Below are 16,235 nucleotides of genomic sequence, written 5' to 3'. Positions count from 1 at the left end.
AATATTATATCTTAGTAACATTCTGTTTCTACAGAATAAAAGTACAATCATTTGTGTCCTAAACTTTATGCAAATATGCTTCAAATAAGGTAAGATTCAATACATTACTAACACAACATTCATAACGCAATAATTTGGGTTTATTAGAAATAAACTGAATGGCCACAAAATTAAAATACCACAGGCTCATTGGGTAAAGTTTGATTTGTTTCATGTGGGTAATCACTGGATTATCATGACATCATCATTATGGGCAGGTAAAGTCTAATGTACGATATGCATTCTCAGAAGACACAAACTGACTTGTTGCATAATGGATTCATAGGTTACGTTTATCTCTCTATAAACATAACAATGATTTACTTCACAAACAAGCACACACACACGCTTAAAGAGTGTGTTGAAGCACTTTTATTACTAAAAGTTGAACAATAGACCATAAGAGCAAATTTAATAAAATGATTAAATAAAAGTAAAACAATACAACATAAAGGCAAAGTTATCCATATTACTGTCAATCACATTCTTCCTCCTCCCTGATATTGGTTACTGGTTTATTTATAATAGCCCTTGGTGTTGTATTCTGATGTATTCACATAGGAAGTCCTCTCTACAAACACAGGGATCAATGTTCAGTGTGTGGACACTTGAACTTGAAAAGAGAGGAAAGGCAAAAGTGAAATGGCCTCCTGCCCATCACTAGCAAAATCAAACATTGTTGATCAGGCTGGTCATCATCCAGCAACTCAATATGCAGGAGCATTGCGGATTGCACAGCAGAGGACCATGGTAAAGATCATCTCAAAAACCTAGACACACAGCAGAGAGAAATTGCACACCCAGCTGTCTTTAGTTATTCCTAGCACAAGTCTGTAATTTGTGCATGTCTGTGCATGTGTGTGTTCATTCTCACCATAATGACAGCAATCACTAGGGCGGCCAATCCAATGACATGGAGTTTCTCAGTGAACAGGTCCCTTAGCTTCGTGTGGCAACTCTGAAGCGCACAACATCAATACATTAGTCTATCCACAATCAAACAGACTGTCAGCTATCAAAATATCCCTTTTTATAAGATTGTTTGTTTTGGTTATAATTTAGTGTAATTCCAACTCAAACCATATTTAGGCCTAATTTTACATTTATGTATATGAATTGCATTTAAAATGTATATGCATTTGGATTGCACAGTTTTAAAATAAGCAAACTATAAATGTGTGATGCATACATAAATGAAACAGGTAAGATTTTTGCACTCAGAAAAGTCTTACATTGTATTGCAACTCAAATCTGGGCGGGGTAACTCGATTCCTCTCTTTGCTCATTTTGTTGTTGGCAGTGAAATTCAGACAAACAATACAAATGGGAAAAAAGCTAATGTGGATTTTCCTGTTTGATTTACCATAGCAGTAGCTTTAAATGCAGCAAAAGTCAGAGAGAGAGAGAGAGAGAGAGAGAGGTAAAAGAGCACTTCACCATACAAACTATAAACAAGCATGGGAAGATCTAGTCCAAACAGGAACCCTCTACATAACAGAGCCAAATTTGTCCTCTGTTCTCCATCAGACTCCCACAACAGCATCTGAAAACAAACCTAACACATCTCTAACACTATCTGCTTTTCAGCTTCCCTGTAAATTGACTGCAAATGTATTATTATTGTTCATACTAAAGTTTTTGTTGTTGTTTGTTAGTTTGTTCTAAACCCATAAAGTATAAACTCTAGTTTGTGCTGCAAACATAGTGACTGATAAAACATGCAGAAAAAATACAATACACTTACATTAAGAGAATTGGCTGTTTTGAACTTCACTCACCCACAACACCCTATAACAACTCAGCAACCACTCTGAACACCCTAACAACCATATAGCAATGCACTAAAAGAACAATATTGTTTCAATATGTTGTATTGTTTCTAAAAATAATATTCTAGTAGCTGCACAGCAACACGCAACATCCATACAGACCACTGTTTATTGTTCAAAAGAACACATTTCTCATTTTTTTAAAGTACTTATATAGAAATGATCAACTTAAAAAAATAAAATAAAAAAGTGCATAATGAATTTAATGTTTTCATACATTTAACTGTATGTTAACTGCAATTTAATGAATATTTATTATAGTTTAAATGTATATTAGGTAGGACTTAAAGGGATAGTTCACCCAAAAAAGAAAATGCTGTCATCATTTACTCACCCTCCACTCGTTCCAAACGTATTTTCTTCTGCTGAACGCAAAAGAAAATATTTTGAAGAATGTTGGTTGATGGTAGCCATTGACTTCCACAGTATTTTTTTCCATAGTATGGAAGTCATCATGACTGGTGAACTATCCCATAATTATGTACTGACAAGCATGTATGGTAAACTAAAATATTTGTCAGTGTCCTTTCTATTGAAACTTGTTTGTCATGTATTTATATATTTCTGTAATTACACATTTGTAATAAAGTTGCAATTAAGTCTATTGAAAATATTAAATTTAAATGAAAGTGTGCATTCAATGCAATTAAGCACACTTCTTTTTAGCTTGGGTTGTTTTAAATGAAGGTGTGCTTAACTTACTGATGCAACTGGGGTTACATAAGATAAAAAAAGTTAAGTATGTGATGTATATACTTGTATCATATATCCTCAAGTATATTATGTGTATCCTCTTTCAGATATATGCCTCCTTGCGCAAAATACACAGCTATCCCTGCTGCACAAGCTCCACTCTCTGTTTAAAACTTATATTTAGGAATCTGTAAGTATTCTCCAGCCAGATTCCTCTCTAAGCTATAATGATTTGCTGCAGCGGCCGGGCTTGAACATATTTTTAGGGTTGTCTAACCAGCACTTGAGCGAGCCCAAGCACTGCTCATTCTAATTTGTGGTGTAACGGGCATGAGCAGGGCTTTTTCAATTAAACACAGATGTTCAGTAGCAGTGGGAGGGGAACGCTTCATCTTTCTCTTCTTTCTCTGGGTGGGCCAGACCAACAACCCCAACTTCTTTAATCAGAAAAGGTTGTTGCTGCTATAAAAAGAAACAGGCAGAGCTCTGGTTCCTCCATGTACTTATACTGAGTGGAGAGAGACAACCCAATGCTTTCTACAAAAATGAATGGGTGCTAACGCTACACTAGTGCCCACAACATGCTGACCTTCTGCCACTGAACTCTCTGCATACATCTGCTGTGGTTAAGTGTGTAAACTTGAGAGTGTGTGTGTGTGTGTGTGTGTGTGCAAACACATGGGTGGAGTATGAACACGCCCTGTGGTAACTTTAGTATTTCCCTGGTTCTTTTAAAACAACCTGTGGGAGTGTCTGGAGAATCACTGACTTCATGTGAAAGCAGCAGAATGCAGTGTTATTAAAGAAAATACAAGAACGACAACATGACTCCATCTGACTACATGACAAACAGGATCAAAGCTCTTATGCAATGATATTGTGCTGCTGCCATCATAGTTGTTTAAATATACTTGTACACACACACGACACACACATGTTTGGTTCCCATGTTTTATGGGGACATTCAATAGATGTAATGGTTTTCATACTGTACAAACTGTATATTCTATCCCCTTACCCTAATCCTACCCCTAAAAATGCATTTTTAGATTTTCAAAAAAACTCATCCTGTATGATTTATAAGCTGTTTTCCTCATGGGGACCAAAAAATGTTTCCCCACAATGTAGGAAATAGGCACACACACACACACACACACACACACACACACACACAGTTTACCAGTACTTAGCTATCTGTGGGGGCTCTCCATAGGTGTAATGGTTTTCATACTGTACAAACTGTATATTCTATCGCCCTACACCTAAACCTACCCCTTACAGAAAACGTTCTGCATTTTTACAATAAAAAAAAAACTTTGTTTACTTTATTTTTATTCCAGTTTTACAAATGAGGACATCCCCAAAGGGAGGTTTTTGGTGATTTTGTCAGGTTTAGCTCACTTTTGGGTACAAATTTGTCCCCAAAATATGGTTAAGTAGGTACACACACACACACACACACACACACACCCACACACACCCACAGTTTACCAGTACTTAGCTATCTGTGGGGGCTCTCCATAGGTGTAATGGTTTTCATACTGTACAAACTGTATATTCTATCGCCCTACACCTAAACCTACCCCTTACAGAAAACGTTCTGCATTTTTACAATAAAAAAAAAACTTTGTTTACTTTATTTTTATTCCAGTTTTACAAATGAGGACATCCCCAAAGGGAGGTTTTTGGTGATTTTGTCAGGTTTAGCTCACTTTTGGGTACAAATTTGTCCCCAAAATATGGTTAAGTAGGTACACACACACACACACACACACACACAGTGATTTAGTGGCCCTCTCAGAGCCCAGTTTAGACCCTGTTTCCTATTTCTATCTTTCGAGGAGACATGCTCCTCTATTTTAGATAATTAATTTAATTGTTTCTCAAAGTTCACAGTGCAAAGGCTTCTTGAGCATGCATATTAACAAACTATTATAACATTTATATTTTGGCCAATCATTTAGTTTGTTGTTATTTGTTTATTGTTTCAGTTATTAGAAAGAAAGAAAGAAAGAAAGAAAATTCAAAACAAAAAATCACCATCACCACCACCACTACTACTACTAATTATTATTCTTAACAATAATAATGATAAATATAACTAAATGTATAAATTAATTCCATTAAATGTAAGTATTAAATAATATTAATAATAATAATAATTCATTGTTATTATTATTATTTGCATAAATGTCACTATTTATATATTACATTCAGCATAAAGGTCTTATGTCAGTGCATTACCTGTTCAAGTTTACTTAATTTATGAATGATGTATTCTGTATGATATTCTGTATGTCTCTTTTGTCATTTTTTTTGTAAGCAGAAGTAGAAATACATACTAATTTATAATAATAATAATGATTCAAATATTTTACATAGTTTACAACTTCTTAAATCTGAAATATTACAATGCACAGTCCAAATAAATGTTCAGCATCTAAATTATACTGTAAGAGGATATAATTAACAACATCGGGCATAAGTGAGCATTTAGGTTGGAAATGAATGGGCTGGATCATTTTCAGAGGGTTATGATAGTAGGGTTTGGGTGGCTAGTTTAAAGCAGCACTGTATGTAACTTTTGGCGCTCTAGCGGTTAATAAACAGAACTGCACGCATCCCGCGGAAGAACATTCCAACCGGAGCTACTTCTCTAAGTTTATATCTATGGCGATTCACGCAGGTATGTGTTACTCCGCAGCGGTGACGACCCGACCAGGCTACAATAGTCCAAATATAAACACTTATTATAACTGTACCGTAGTGATTCGGAATAAGACAAAAACTCGGTTTGGAAGATGAATTCATGACGTACTCGCTCATTATATACATTTTGCAAATTTTGAACACAGAAAAAGGTACATAGTGCTGCTTTAAATAACAAGGTTGGTTAATTGGAACTAAAGTAGTTAACATTTTAAATCTGAACCTATTTGAGGGATGAAGCAGCTGTTGGTACCATTCTTAAAACTGATTATTATTTTTATAATTGAACTTAATATTAATATTTATACTTAATATATTAGAATTGCCAAGAAACCAACTTTGTGATCAATGGTTTAGCCTTCAGCCATCTTTAGTTTGTGAGTGGCAATCACTTACTGATATGAAAGGTTCCTGGTGCTTGACTCCCCTCAAACTGCAGCATTAGGAGGTTGCTGGTTTGACTGTCATGGCGAAGCCATAAAGCTACACCCAAAATCACACCACCAGCCAGCTAAAAATAAGAGAAAATAAACAGAATGTTTACTAGCACTTTTCAGCATAAATTCACCATTTAAATACTTTGACTGATTAAAAGAGCTGGAATTTAAAATCCCTCAACAGATGTCATCGCCCAGAAATGTTTGTTTCAATTCTTTTTCCTGAGGTCATTCCAGAGGTCATTTCTTCCTGCATTTGGGGAAGAAACTTCTGACAGGTTTAGTGTTATTCACGCACACAAAAAAAAGGGTGGGGGGTCCACTTCAGCTCTGAGAGTCAGTCCTCTGTTTATTTTTTTGTAATTCGCAGAGCAGGAAGCGGCAGCTTAAGTGACAGAAATGTGGAAGCCAGGCCAATATATTTTTGTGTTGGCAGTGTGTAAAGTACAATGACGGGAAACAATACGTAGCCTATCTCAAGAGGGGTTGGGATTGGCGCTGTATATGATAACACACAACATCATTCTCATGTAAATTAAAGGTCTTGAATAAAAACACAATGACTTTTCTTTTTAGGACTCTGAATTGGTGTAAACATTATTTATTTTCAGTAATGAATGTTATTCCATAATGTTTGTCTTGCTGCTAAATGCTAATTAGACATTCCTCAAAACTCATGATTAGTTTTACTCTGTGATGTCATTGTTTGAACATCATGTGATGTTTTCTGCAGAGTGTAAAACATTTTATAAAGTGATTGCAGCAGAATGACTGCTCAAGCTATTAAAAAAAGGATTTAATATGAATAAATATCACATTTGACTAAATTTACTCCAATTTTTTAACATGTGATTTTCGCTCTCTGTTCTTTTATGGTTTATTTATGTCACAGTGTCCCTACAGCACATGGACATAATTATAGAAAGTGTAAAAATACAACAAAGCCACAGTTAACCCTCACTCTACAGGAGGCTCTGTGGAGCCTGAGACACATTTTTTTTCTTCATGTCTAGGAATACATTCACAACAAAAACACTGACTATACCATTTAGCCGACTGTGAGATGCAAAATAAACTTATTGTATGCTTCACAAAATATTTTGCACAGAAACCTCCAATTATCTCTGACATGACATGCTTTTATTACAGTTCACGTATAGACTGTGTTCTAAATATCCTTAAATTCTAGCTAAACAACATAAACAGTGTAAAAAAACTGAAAGAATGGTGAGAAAAAATCAGGGGAAAAGCACAGACGATTGTTTACAGAGTCAGACTCACAAGAAGAACTTTCCGAATGACACTTATTGTTTTCTGCTCTGAAGACTTCGTTGAATAAAATCAGGACATTGGTATTCATTTAACTAAAGCAATAAAGCATTGCTTGAGAAATTTGCAGAGGTCGTACAATAAACTAGTAGTACAGGAAACAACAATTAACTTAAAATAATATTGGTAAACAAACAAACTCACCCAGAAAATGAAGTTTAAGAAGAAGAGCATATATTTGATGCACTGAGAGCAGCCGGTAACAGCCATGGCTTGATATCGTCGAAGCTGCTGAAAAGATGCTGGTCTGGAGGAAGATGATGAGTCTGTTTCACAGATGGATTTGAGTCGATTTGCAGGCAGTCCGGATCCACTCTGAGAGACTACCCACGACCTCGTGTGCTTATATAAACGCACTGAACCAGAAAAAGAGAGGGAGAGAGATGTCCGTGTCCCGTGCCGAGCTCTGCCCCACATTTACACATGTAAAACTTCGTTTTAATTGATTAACCGGCAATGCATAACGAATCTAAATTCACACCAATCATTTGTTTTGTCTGAAATGTATGTTATATTATCATTTATGCTGTATTTTTGGAAGCTATTCTTCCAGAAAGAAACGGGTTTTGATGTTGTTTTGAATTCTTAACACTTATTTCTAAAAACAGTAGAAGTGAATTAATAAAGCAATTTCCTTTACAACAATTAGGCTAAAATGTTTCTAAGAATGTGTTGACTCAAAATAGCTACGTTTTCAGCGCATATTTTGAATAACAAAAAACAGATTTCAACTGTTTTTCTTAACAAGTGATAGTTCCAAATGCTGCTGTAGAACATACAAAAGTGGTTTCTGCCTTAAATAAACTATGTAACATTGCATGTATGTATATAATATTTTGTTAGCAAAATAAGAAGATTCATTAAAAATAGAGGTTAAAAGTAGAGGAAACTCGATTTCGTGTCGTTATAACTACAACTCCCATGATGCACCGCGTGGGTCAAGCTAGCTGCTAGCTGCTAAGCAAACGGTGGAGCAGGCAGGCGCAAGCAATGTTTATTTGACAACTGTAGTTCAGAATCTTTGAAAATCATGAGTTCTTCAGACGAAACGTGTAAAGGCACGAAGCGACCCGCATCTCCAGATAAAGTATGTGGTTTCCATCATCATGCACTTTTTATTTTATTTACTACAGCTGAGCTGATATTTTGGTGAACCAGCAGTATTAGCAGATTGTTAGCAATATGTTGTAACTATTTTTAAATGTTATTAGTGTGACGAAGATTTGATATATGCATGTTATTAGTGTAATAACTGCCTGTTTGCTACTGTATTGCGTTTTCTTCAATAATAATTTTGCATAATAACTACTATAACGTTACCAGATCATTCAGTTCCAGGTTATGTCTGGTAACATTTTTTCTGCATTCTTAGATAAACGTCATTTTAATTTTAAGTGGTGTGCTAATATATGTGCTTATATATATATATATATATATATACACACACACACAAGAAAAAATGTAAGTGTATATGCTTTTCTGTAACACCCTAATGGCTCAACTGAATCTGTTTTGACCTGTTATGCAGATAGGAGCCACACAATGGAGATCGGCAGATTTAGGGACAGACGAAAGGAAGCAGAAGTTTTTGAAGCTGATGGGAGCAGGAAAGGTACATTGCTTTCTGTTAAGTCATTTCTTTGTTTCAGACAATTATGTAATTTGAACGTAACCACTATCGCCCATTCTTGCTTCAATTGCTTTCATGCACTGGCAGAAAGAGCACACTGGACGCCTTGTTATTGGGGATCACAAGTCAACCTCCCATTTCCGCAGCGGTGAGTCTCTAGGGCGGAAGTGAAGGGTTGCTGGATTTGAATGCTTGACAGTTCAAAAAGTGATTGCAACCTCCTATTGTTTTGGATGAGACCCTTCCAAATCCCCAGTTGTGCGGAGACTGCGACCATCAGATGACATCCTGTACGCCACATATCCTTTTCCCTACAGCGATCACTGGTCAAAGAGTACATGCTCTGACCTTTAAAGCAACCACTGGTAATGTCCTGTCGTTTATTGTGCACATAGGACCAGGTTACAATGCATTCTACACTTGTAAAATATAAAACAACTACTTTAATCTAGTTTCATACTGATATACAACCATCAGGGAGACATTTTATTGTTATGGGGTAATTTGAATGTCTATCAATGCTATATCAACAACATTGGGAATATGGGAAAATGCTGATGGCCTTTAACTGTCTGTAATGAAGAGGGTATATTGTGTGTCTGTAGGGGCAGAGGATCGGAAGATTAACACAGAGCTCGAGCACCAGTATCAGCAGGGTCTGGATGGGAAGTTATCAGGAAGGAACAGGAGACACTGTGGACTGGGCTTTAGTGAGGTCAGAGCTCTTTCTTAGAAGCTATGGGTTGACATAATGTTGATATATCGAGACTAACATACTGTGAATTACTCCTGATAAGCTTTAACTGAGATATACTGTGTGTCTGTGAACACGCGTGATCATCTGTTGTTGATTTGTTGTGAACTGATGTGCTTCCTCTTCAAGCCCGATCCACCTGCTGAGAGTGCGAGCGCCGCTGTGCCCGAGAAGTCAGACAGTTCAGAAAAGGCCCCTGAACCACCATCAGAACCACACAAGGATGAGAAAACACCTTCATCCAACTCAGAGCTCAAGAAACAGGAACTACACACAGACTCAAAGGAGGACAAGAAAAATACTTTTAAAATGGCATTTGTAAAATCCACATAAATGGCATTGTTTTTGTTGTAATTTCTTGATCTCCTAAAATGTTCCAGTGAGGTATTGAGAGAGAGAGCACATTTTTATTTCCATTAAAATTGAAAAATTGTGGGTTTCAATTTTAAATGTAATTATGTCTGTTGTCAAGTCATTCGGACTTGCCTGGTCTTGTTGAGAATGGTTTATTCTCTACAAATTAAAGGCATAGTTCATATAAGAAATGAAGATCCGGTCTCAGTCTACTCAGCCCTTATGATGTCGTATACACACGAGGATGAGTAGATGAAATCTTTATAGAATTATCAAGAAAGTGAGGTACAGAAAGTTGCAGACAAAATGTCACCTGTGTGTATTAAAAGGTGTAGGAAAATATCAATAAAGAGTAAAAATTCTGTGATTGTGATCATAAAAAGCTTTAAAACTTTCCATATATGTATTTTTGTCTGCCCTGCCCCCGAAAAGATTTCATAAAGAAAAAATTAAAATGAAAAGCCGTCAGAGTTATACTAGGAAACATGCACTGCATGTCTACAAACAGATATGAAAAGACTATGCAAATTTAATAATGGTATATCTGGAACCTTTATTATGTTTTAATAAGAAGGAAACCACTTTATATGTAATAACTTTGTGCAAACAAACTTTATTTAGAGCTTGAGCTCTATTGTCTGTCAATGTATGAAAATTATGAATTTTTAATGATCAGTCTAATATATGAAGATTTCAGTTTTGCTGAAATGAAATGCAATGTACTCCACAATCTAAATAAAATTAAATATTTTTTATACATAATACACAACACTGCAAAAGAATAAGTACCTTAAGTCACGATTACATGGTGATAAAAATGTCATGCAAAATTTAAAAATTGTCAGAATTGTAAAACTGAAAGTTTAACTTTCAATGTGCTCACCAGTAAAATTAATAAAAACAATCTCACATATAAAAAGTTCTGAACAACAGAGAACCTGAATGATTGAATGTTAATTATAAATACGTATTAGGTACAAAACACGCACACAAAACGATTGATCTTTGGTTCCCAAGAAAGCTTCTCAACACGTTTTAGCACTCAGACATGGCTTTGGCTGCAAAACAAAACATTGAAAATTCACATAAATATCAGGATGACATTGTGTATGATAAAATACTATATTATAATGTTCCCAGAGATGCTGGATGATGTCTCACCGGTAATCTGCTTCCTCTTTATGGAGGCCTCTGTGGCGAGAGCTCGATGAAAGCTCATGATCCTCTCCTGCTGCTGCAGCTCTTCATCCAGCTCACTGAAATCTGTCTGCTCGGCATCCATAGACTTCACACTGAAATGCCACAACAGAAGACAACATCTTAGTACATCATCCATTTACATCTGTTTAAGTCTTATTTTCCCACCATACCTCGACTTCGACAGTAGGCTTTTTATCTTTGCTATGGTGCGAGAACGAGTCTCCTTCTCTTCTGGACTCAGGTCTTCATCTAACTCCACATCCATGAGTCTCTCTGGGATGGACACCTTCTGTGGCGTACACAGCTGACAACAGAGGAATCCCACAATACACTGAGTTTATCTCAAATAATACAGACTTAATAGTTAGAATGAACTATTCCTTAAAGGGTTAGTTCACCCAAAAATGAAAAATCTGTCATTAATTACTCACCCTCGTGTTGTTCGAAACCCGTAAGACCTTTGTTCATCTTCGGAACACAATTTAAGATATTTTTTATGAAATATGAGGACTCTGACCCTCCCATAGACAGCAAGGTAACTACCACGTTCAAGGTCCAGAAAAGAACCAAGATGATCGACAAAGTAGTCCGTGTGACATCAGTGGTTCAACTGTAAAGTTACGAAGCTACGGGAATACTTTTTTGCTCAAAGAAAACAAAAATAACGACTTTATTCCACATTTTTGTCTCTACTCAGCACTTTGGACACTTTGGACGCGTGTTCACAACAGTATCATGACGCGAGCGTGTGGCGGCGCCGGCACTGACCCAGATCCTGCGTGATGACGCCATTACGCCGGATCTGGGTCAGCGCCACCACACGCTCGCGTCATGATACTGTCTTAAACGGGCGTCCACAAGTGACACAGTAGAGACGAAAATGTGGAATAAAGCTGTTATTTTTGTTTTCTTTGTGCAAAAATTTATTCTCGTAGCTTCGTAACTTTACAGTTGAACCACTGATGTCACATGGACTACTTTGTCGATCATCTTGGTTCTTTTCTGGACCTTGAACGTGGTATTTACCTTGCGTCTATGGGAGGGTCAAATGATATTTCAAAAAAAAAATCTTAAATTGTGTTCCGAAGATGACCGAAGGTCTTAGAGGTTTCGAACAACACGAGGATGAGTAATTAATGACAGAATTGTCATTTTGGGGTGAACTAACCCTTTAACCCGAAAAAGCCAGCTGTTATGGCAAGCCGTTTTAGCTTAAAATATTCACAGCGTTACTACTCTTAATTGCATTTTTACTAGTAACAATTCAATTAGAGAGCTCTCTAAATCAATTTTTACTACAATTACAATTAGAGAGCTCTCTAAATCAGTTTTTACTAGTAAGAATTCCATTTAGAGAGCTCTTTAATTCAATTGTTACTAGTAAGAACTGAATTAGAGAGCTCTTTAATTCAATTACAGAGCTCTGCAATTAAACATATCTTTAATGTGGTTTTTACTTAATAATTTTATTATAGAGCTCTGTAAATGTATTTTTAAATTGATTTGTAGAGCTCTTTAATTGGAATTGTTACTAGTAAGAATTGAATTAGAGAGCTCTGCAATTGGAATTCTTACTAGTAATAATTGAATTAGAGAGCTCTCTAATTATAATTGTTACTAGTAAGAATTTAATTGTAGAGCTCTCTAATTGAATTGTTACTAGTAAAATTGCAATTACGACGAGTAACGCTGGGAATATTTTAAGCTAAAACGGCTTGCCATAAGATGTATCGTTCGTGATTGTATTATTTCAATTTATAAGAACTCTTTAAGTTATCAACATAATCTAAACTTTATTGAAAAATCTGTTGTACATAATCTACTTGCTTTCTGTCATCTGATTGCTAGTTTATATTTTTTAGCAACTGATTCAGGTCATGGTACACGTTTTTGTGGTGAACTGATTTTTATAAAGCAAAGGTAAGAAGAAGTTTTATATTTATAGAATTTGAAGTTGAACACTTAACTGGACTGCAACAACGTGGCTTTATTTAATTATCCATACATTACATGACTGATATTTACATGCATTTTTAGTCTGCTATGCTGTTGTAGATTTATATTATAAGCTATCAGAATTTCATCTTACATTTTGCTCATAAATACCAGCAACTGCACCAAATTTAATATTTTTGCTTAGTTTGGGCCTCTTGAGTAAATTTTTTCCCCTCCTCGAGTATGAGCTCCATATTCTCCTATATAATACGGCCATGAAAGTCATAACAAATATGATACTTGCACAAACTTTTTTCATATTTTATCTAAAGGTTCAATTAACTTTTAAAAAAGTTTTGAATATTATTTCTTACTTCAGGGTTACAACCTAACTGGTTAGGATTGAATCAGGTGATCTTGGTTCGTCAGCAAATGTCACTAAAATTTGACTATACCTCCCGTGTAAGATCAAACTCAAAGTTCACAGGCTCCAGCTCCTGTGCGTTCATTGGACGGGCCTCAACAGTCAGCCATTCATCTGATCCCAGCCGCTGTTTTTCGTCATACAAGGCCTGTTTTGGTCGATGCAAATCAATGACTTTTTCCCATCCCTACTAGGGCGAAGACAACAATATACAGCATTTATGCAACACACACTTCAATTCCTCTGGAAATGAGCCTTGATCGTGGATTTAAAACCTCATGGGTCAGACACAAAATATCTTTGTCATATCACAAAGATGACTAATCTTTACTTAAGTAACTAAGTCAGCTGTTTTTATGCTTTTGTAGTTTCTCCTGCACTTAAAGAAATAGTTGTGATGAAAATTTTCTCCAAATGTACTCACCTTCAGGCCATCCAAGACATAGTTCATTTGGAGAACTTTAGCATAACATCACTTGCTCAGCAATGGATCCTCTGCAGTGAATGGGTGCCGTCAGAATGAGAGTCCAACCAGCTGATAAAAACATCACAATAATTCACTAGTAATCCACATGACTATAATCCATTATCTTCTACAATAAACAAATGATGCATTTGTTGATTGCAAACATGCAGCTTTTCACTTCACAAGACATTAACTGATGAAGTCGTGTCAATCGTGTGGCTTACTTGTGGATTATGGAGATGTTTTTATGAGCTGTTTGGACTCTCATTCTGACGGCACCCATTCAGGTTCAATTTATGAGTAAGTGATGCAATAGATATAACAGAAACATACTCATCTACATCTTGGATGGCCTGAGGGTGAGTAGGTTTTGAGCAAATTTTCATTTTTGGGTGAACTACTTCTTTAAATTTAAGCCTGGTTTTGTTGACAAATTGGTGAAGAGACAGAAAAAAGGAGAAAAAAATACAGGCATTAGGCAATTGTGTCACTATTACAAATCACACCCATCACCAAATTACAACATGCTATAGAATTTTGTAGTTGAACACATCTAACCATGCAAAACAGCTTACAATCAGCTTTAACAGTTAAAAAACCATGCAAACCCATCCATTCATTCCCCCACTCATAGGCATGTATTACTCAGTTGTCAGAGATACATCTACAAATACAGTCACACTGCAATGAAAAAAAGGTATTTAGAAAATTCTATTTATTTGTGCCTTTAATGCAAACCTCAACATTAGAAAATGAAGAAAATACGATGTGATTCGAGTTCAGAGGTTGGTGTATTGATGTACACAACAATATTATATTTGTCTTACAGCTAGTCTGCTATCACAGTTTTGTTGTTAATTAATTATGGTTCTTTTTGTCACTGTATACAGTTCATATAACAACATACAACATCATTGCCTACTGACAAACAGGTCAACAGTGATGAAGGTGCTGGTGTGGTTAAAGACCCCATGAAATGCCTTGACGAGTGCAGTTTTTTTTTGTTCGTCCTGCGTTGATATACTACTCTTCCAAAATTTCAGGTCAGGAATTTTTTATTTTATTTCTTTTTAAAGAAATGTATACTTTTATTCAGCAAGGACACATTCAATTGATCAAAAGTGACAGTAAAGACATTTATAATGTTACAAAAGAGTAATGGCTACTGAATTTTCCCACCACAGGAACAGATGACAATTTAAATTATATTATAATAGAAAACAGATATTTTAACTTGTACTGTTATTTCATAATATTACTGTTTTTACTGTATTTTGATCAAATAAATGGAGCCTTGGTAAGCATTAGAGATTTCCTTTAAAAAAATCTTGCCTTAACTATTCCCTTTTATTTAATGTGAATTGATTTTCCTCTTGCTATTGCTAGTCAGGTGGTACAGTTTTGATTTGAGGAACATTCTCACTCTAAAAATTATTTTTGGGATAAAAATCCAGCCATTCATATTTTTGGTCTGTTTTTCCAGAAGTGAAAGTCTATAAATTGTACATTTGGCCTGAAAGACAATTTTAAAAGCACACCAGCATACAGATGGCCTCAAAGCTAACAAACAATTTTCATTCATGGGGTCTTTTGGCCATAATAACGGTTAAGAGGAAAGTTCGTATCAATTGATAATGATGTGAAGTTTGTCAGTTTGAAACTAGGGTTAGTAAAATGTTACACCCTTCTGATTGGCAGCTGTTAGTGAAACAACAATCAAACATCACCATGATTTTTAGAGAAGTGAGGGCACTTTTTCAATTTTCATTGAGTGAGCCAAACTGGAATTGGTGTTAGTAGATTGAATAGATATTTTTCCTTAGATAACTCAAAATAAATTACTGTGAGTAATGTAGTTTTTAACTGCTGTAATATGAAACCCATTTGCCATTTTTTAGCCATACAGCTGATAACTATCTAATAAAGAATCTAGATCTGAGTGGTGTAAATTGTCCCATGAATCAAAACAATGGGGCAATGTGCAGCGTGACTCTTGTGAAGATGTGAACTTAGTATTGCATGGGTTTCCAATTGATTTAAGTGCTTGAGCGGAAATGTAGTTCCCAAATGCAATCCTCAACATTGATGTAACCAGTCATTAACTGAGAAGTCAGTGAAAGATGTTAGAGCAAGTGCGCAACAGAAATACCTTTGAGTGCAGCATAATTAAAAAAAAAAGACAAAGGAGATTTTAAGCAAAGAAAACCCAAATATCAATTAATTTGTTGTTAATACGAGGCAGCAGGGTCAATAATTCCCACCATATCATGTTCATATAAAATATAGCTTTACAAATTATTTCAGAAAAAAAATATATAGATTATAATAAATAATTTAGTGAATTAACATTTGAGAAAACGGGCATAAAAAATGTTTCAATCCATTGTGAGAGATCAGAAAGGCAGTCAGAGATAGTGTTATCAGTTTCTCTTCACA

General features: G+C 35.5%; 3 protein-coding genes across 3 annotated transcripts in view; 1 reads left to right on the top strand and 2 right to left on the bottom strand.

Annotated features, from left to right (window-relative positions):
• Nucleotides 1-164: 164 nt before the first annotated feature.
• On the bottom strand, nucleotides 165-7,458 carry LOC107554463 (CD81 antigen-like). Its single transcript, XM_016236969.1, has 5 exons — nucleotides 7,181-7,458; nucleotides 5,667-5,781; nucleotides 2,571-2,578; nucleotides 914-997; nucleotides 165-809 (listed from the first exon to the last, which is right to left on the bottom strand). Exons 1-5 carry the CDS (start codon nucleotides 7,451-7,453, stop codon nucleotides 747-749), a joined length of 543 nt encoding a protein of 180 aa, XP_016092455.1. The 5' UTR covers nucleotides 7,454-7,458; the 3' UTR covers nucleotides 165-746.
• Nucleotides 7,459-7,941: 483 nt separating this feature from the next.
• On the top strand, nucleotides 7,942-10,341 carry LOC107554484 (small acidic protein-like). Its single transcript, XM_016236988.1, has 5 exons — nucleotides 7,942-8,123; nucleotides 8,565-8,648; nucleotides 8,754-8,814; nucleotides 9,272-9,381; nucleotides 9,550-10,341. The coding sequence occupies exons 1-5, from the start codon at nucleotides 8,067-8,069 to the stop codon at nucleotides 9,751-9,753; spliced, it is 516 nt and encodes a 171-aa protein (XP_016092474.1). The 5' UTR covers nucleotides 7,942-8,066; the 3' UTR covers nucleotides 9,754-10,341.
• Nucleotides 10,342-10,657: 316 nt separating this feature from the next.
• The window catches only part of plekha7a (pleckstrin homology domain containing, family A member 7a), an 86,474-nt gene continuing 80,896 nt past the window's right edge, over nucleotides 10,658-16,235 (bottom strand). Inside the window, exons 24-27 of the mRNA XM_016236968.1 lie at nucleotides 13,365-13,520; nucleotides 11,145-11,278; nucleotides 10,936-11,066; nucleotides 10,658-10,832 (exon numbers count right to left, since the gene is read on the bottom strand). Of these exons, the coding sequence (XP_016092454.1) occupies nucleotides 10,810-10,832; nucleotides 10,936-11,066; nucleotides 11,145-11,278; nucleotides 13,365-13,520 (444 nt within the window). The 3' untranslated portion in view covers nucleotides 10,658-10,809. The remainder of the gene's footprint in view (nucleotides 10,833-10,935; nucleotides 11,067-11,144; nucleotides 11,279-13,364; nucleotides 13,521-16,235) is intronic.

The sequence above is a fragment of the Sinocyclocheilus grahami genome, unplaced genomic scaffold (genome assembly GCF_001515645.1).
Source record: "Sinocyclocheilus grahami isolate Dianchi unplaced genomic scaffold, SAMN03320097.WGS_v1.1 scaffold503.1, whole genome shotgun sequence".
In the NCBI taxonomy this organism is placed as follows: domain Eukaryota; kingdom Metazoa; phylum Chordata; class Actinopteri; order Cypriniformes; family Cyprinidae; genus Sinocyclocheilus; species Sinocyclocheilus grahami.
The sequence above is the reverse complement of the archived record's forward strand: the minus strand, read 5'-3'. Positions and strand labels throughout refer to the sequence as shown.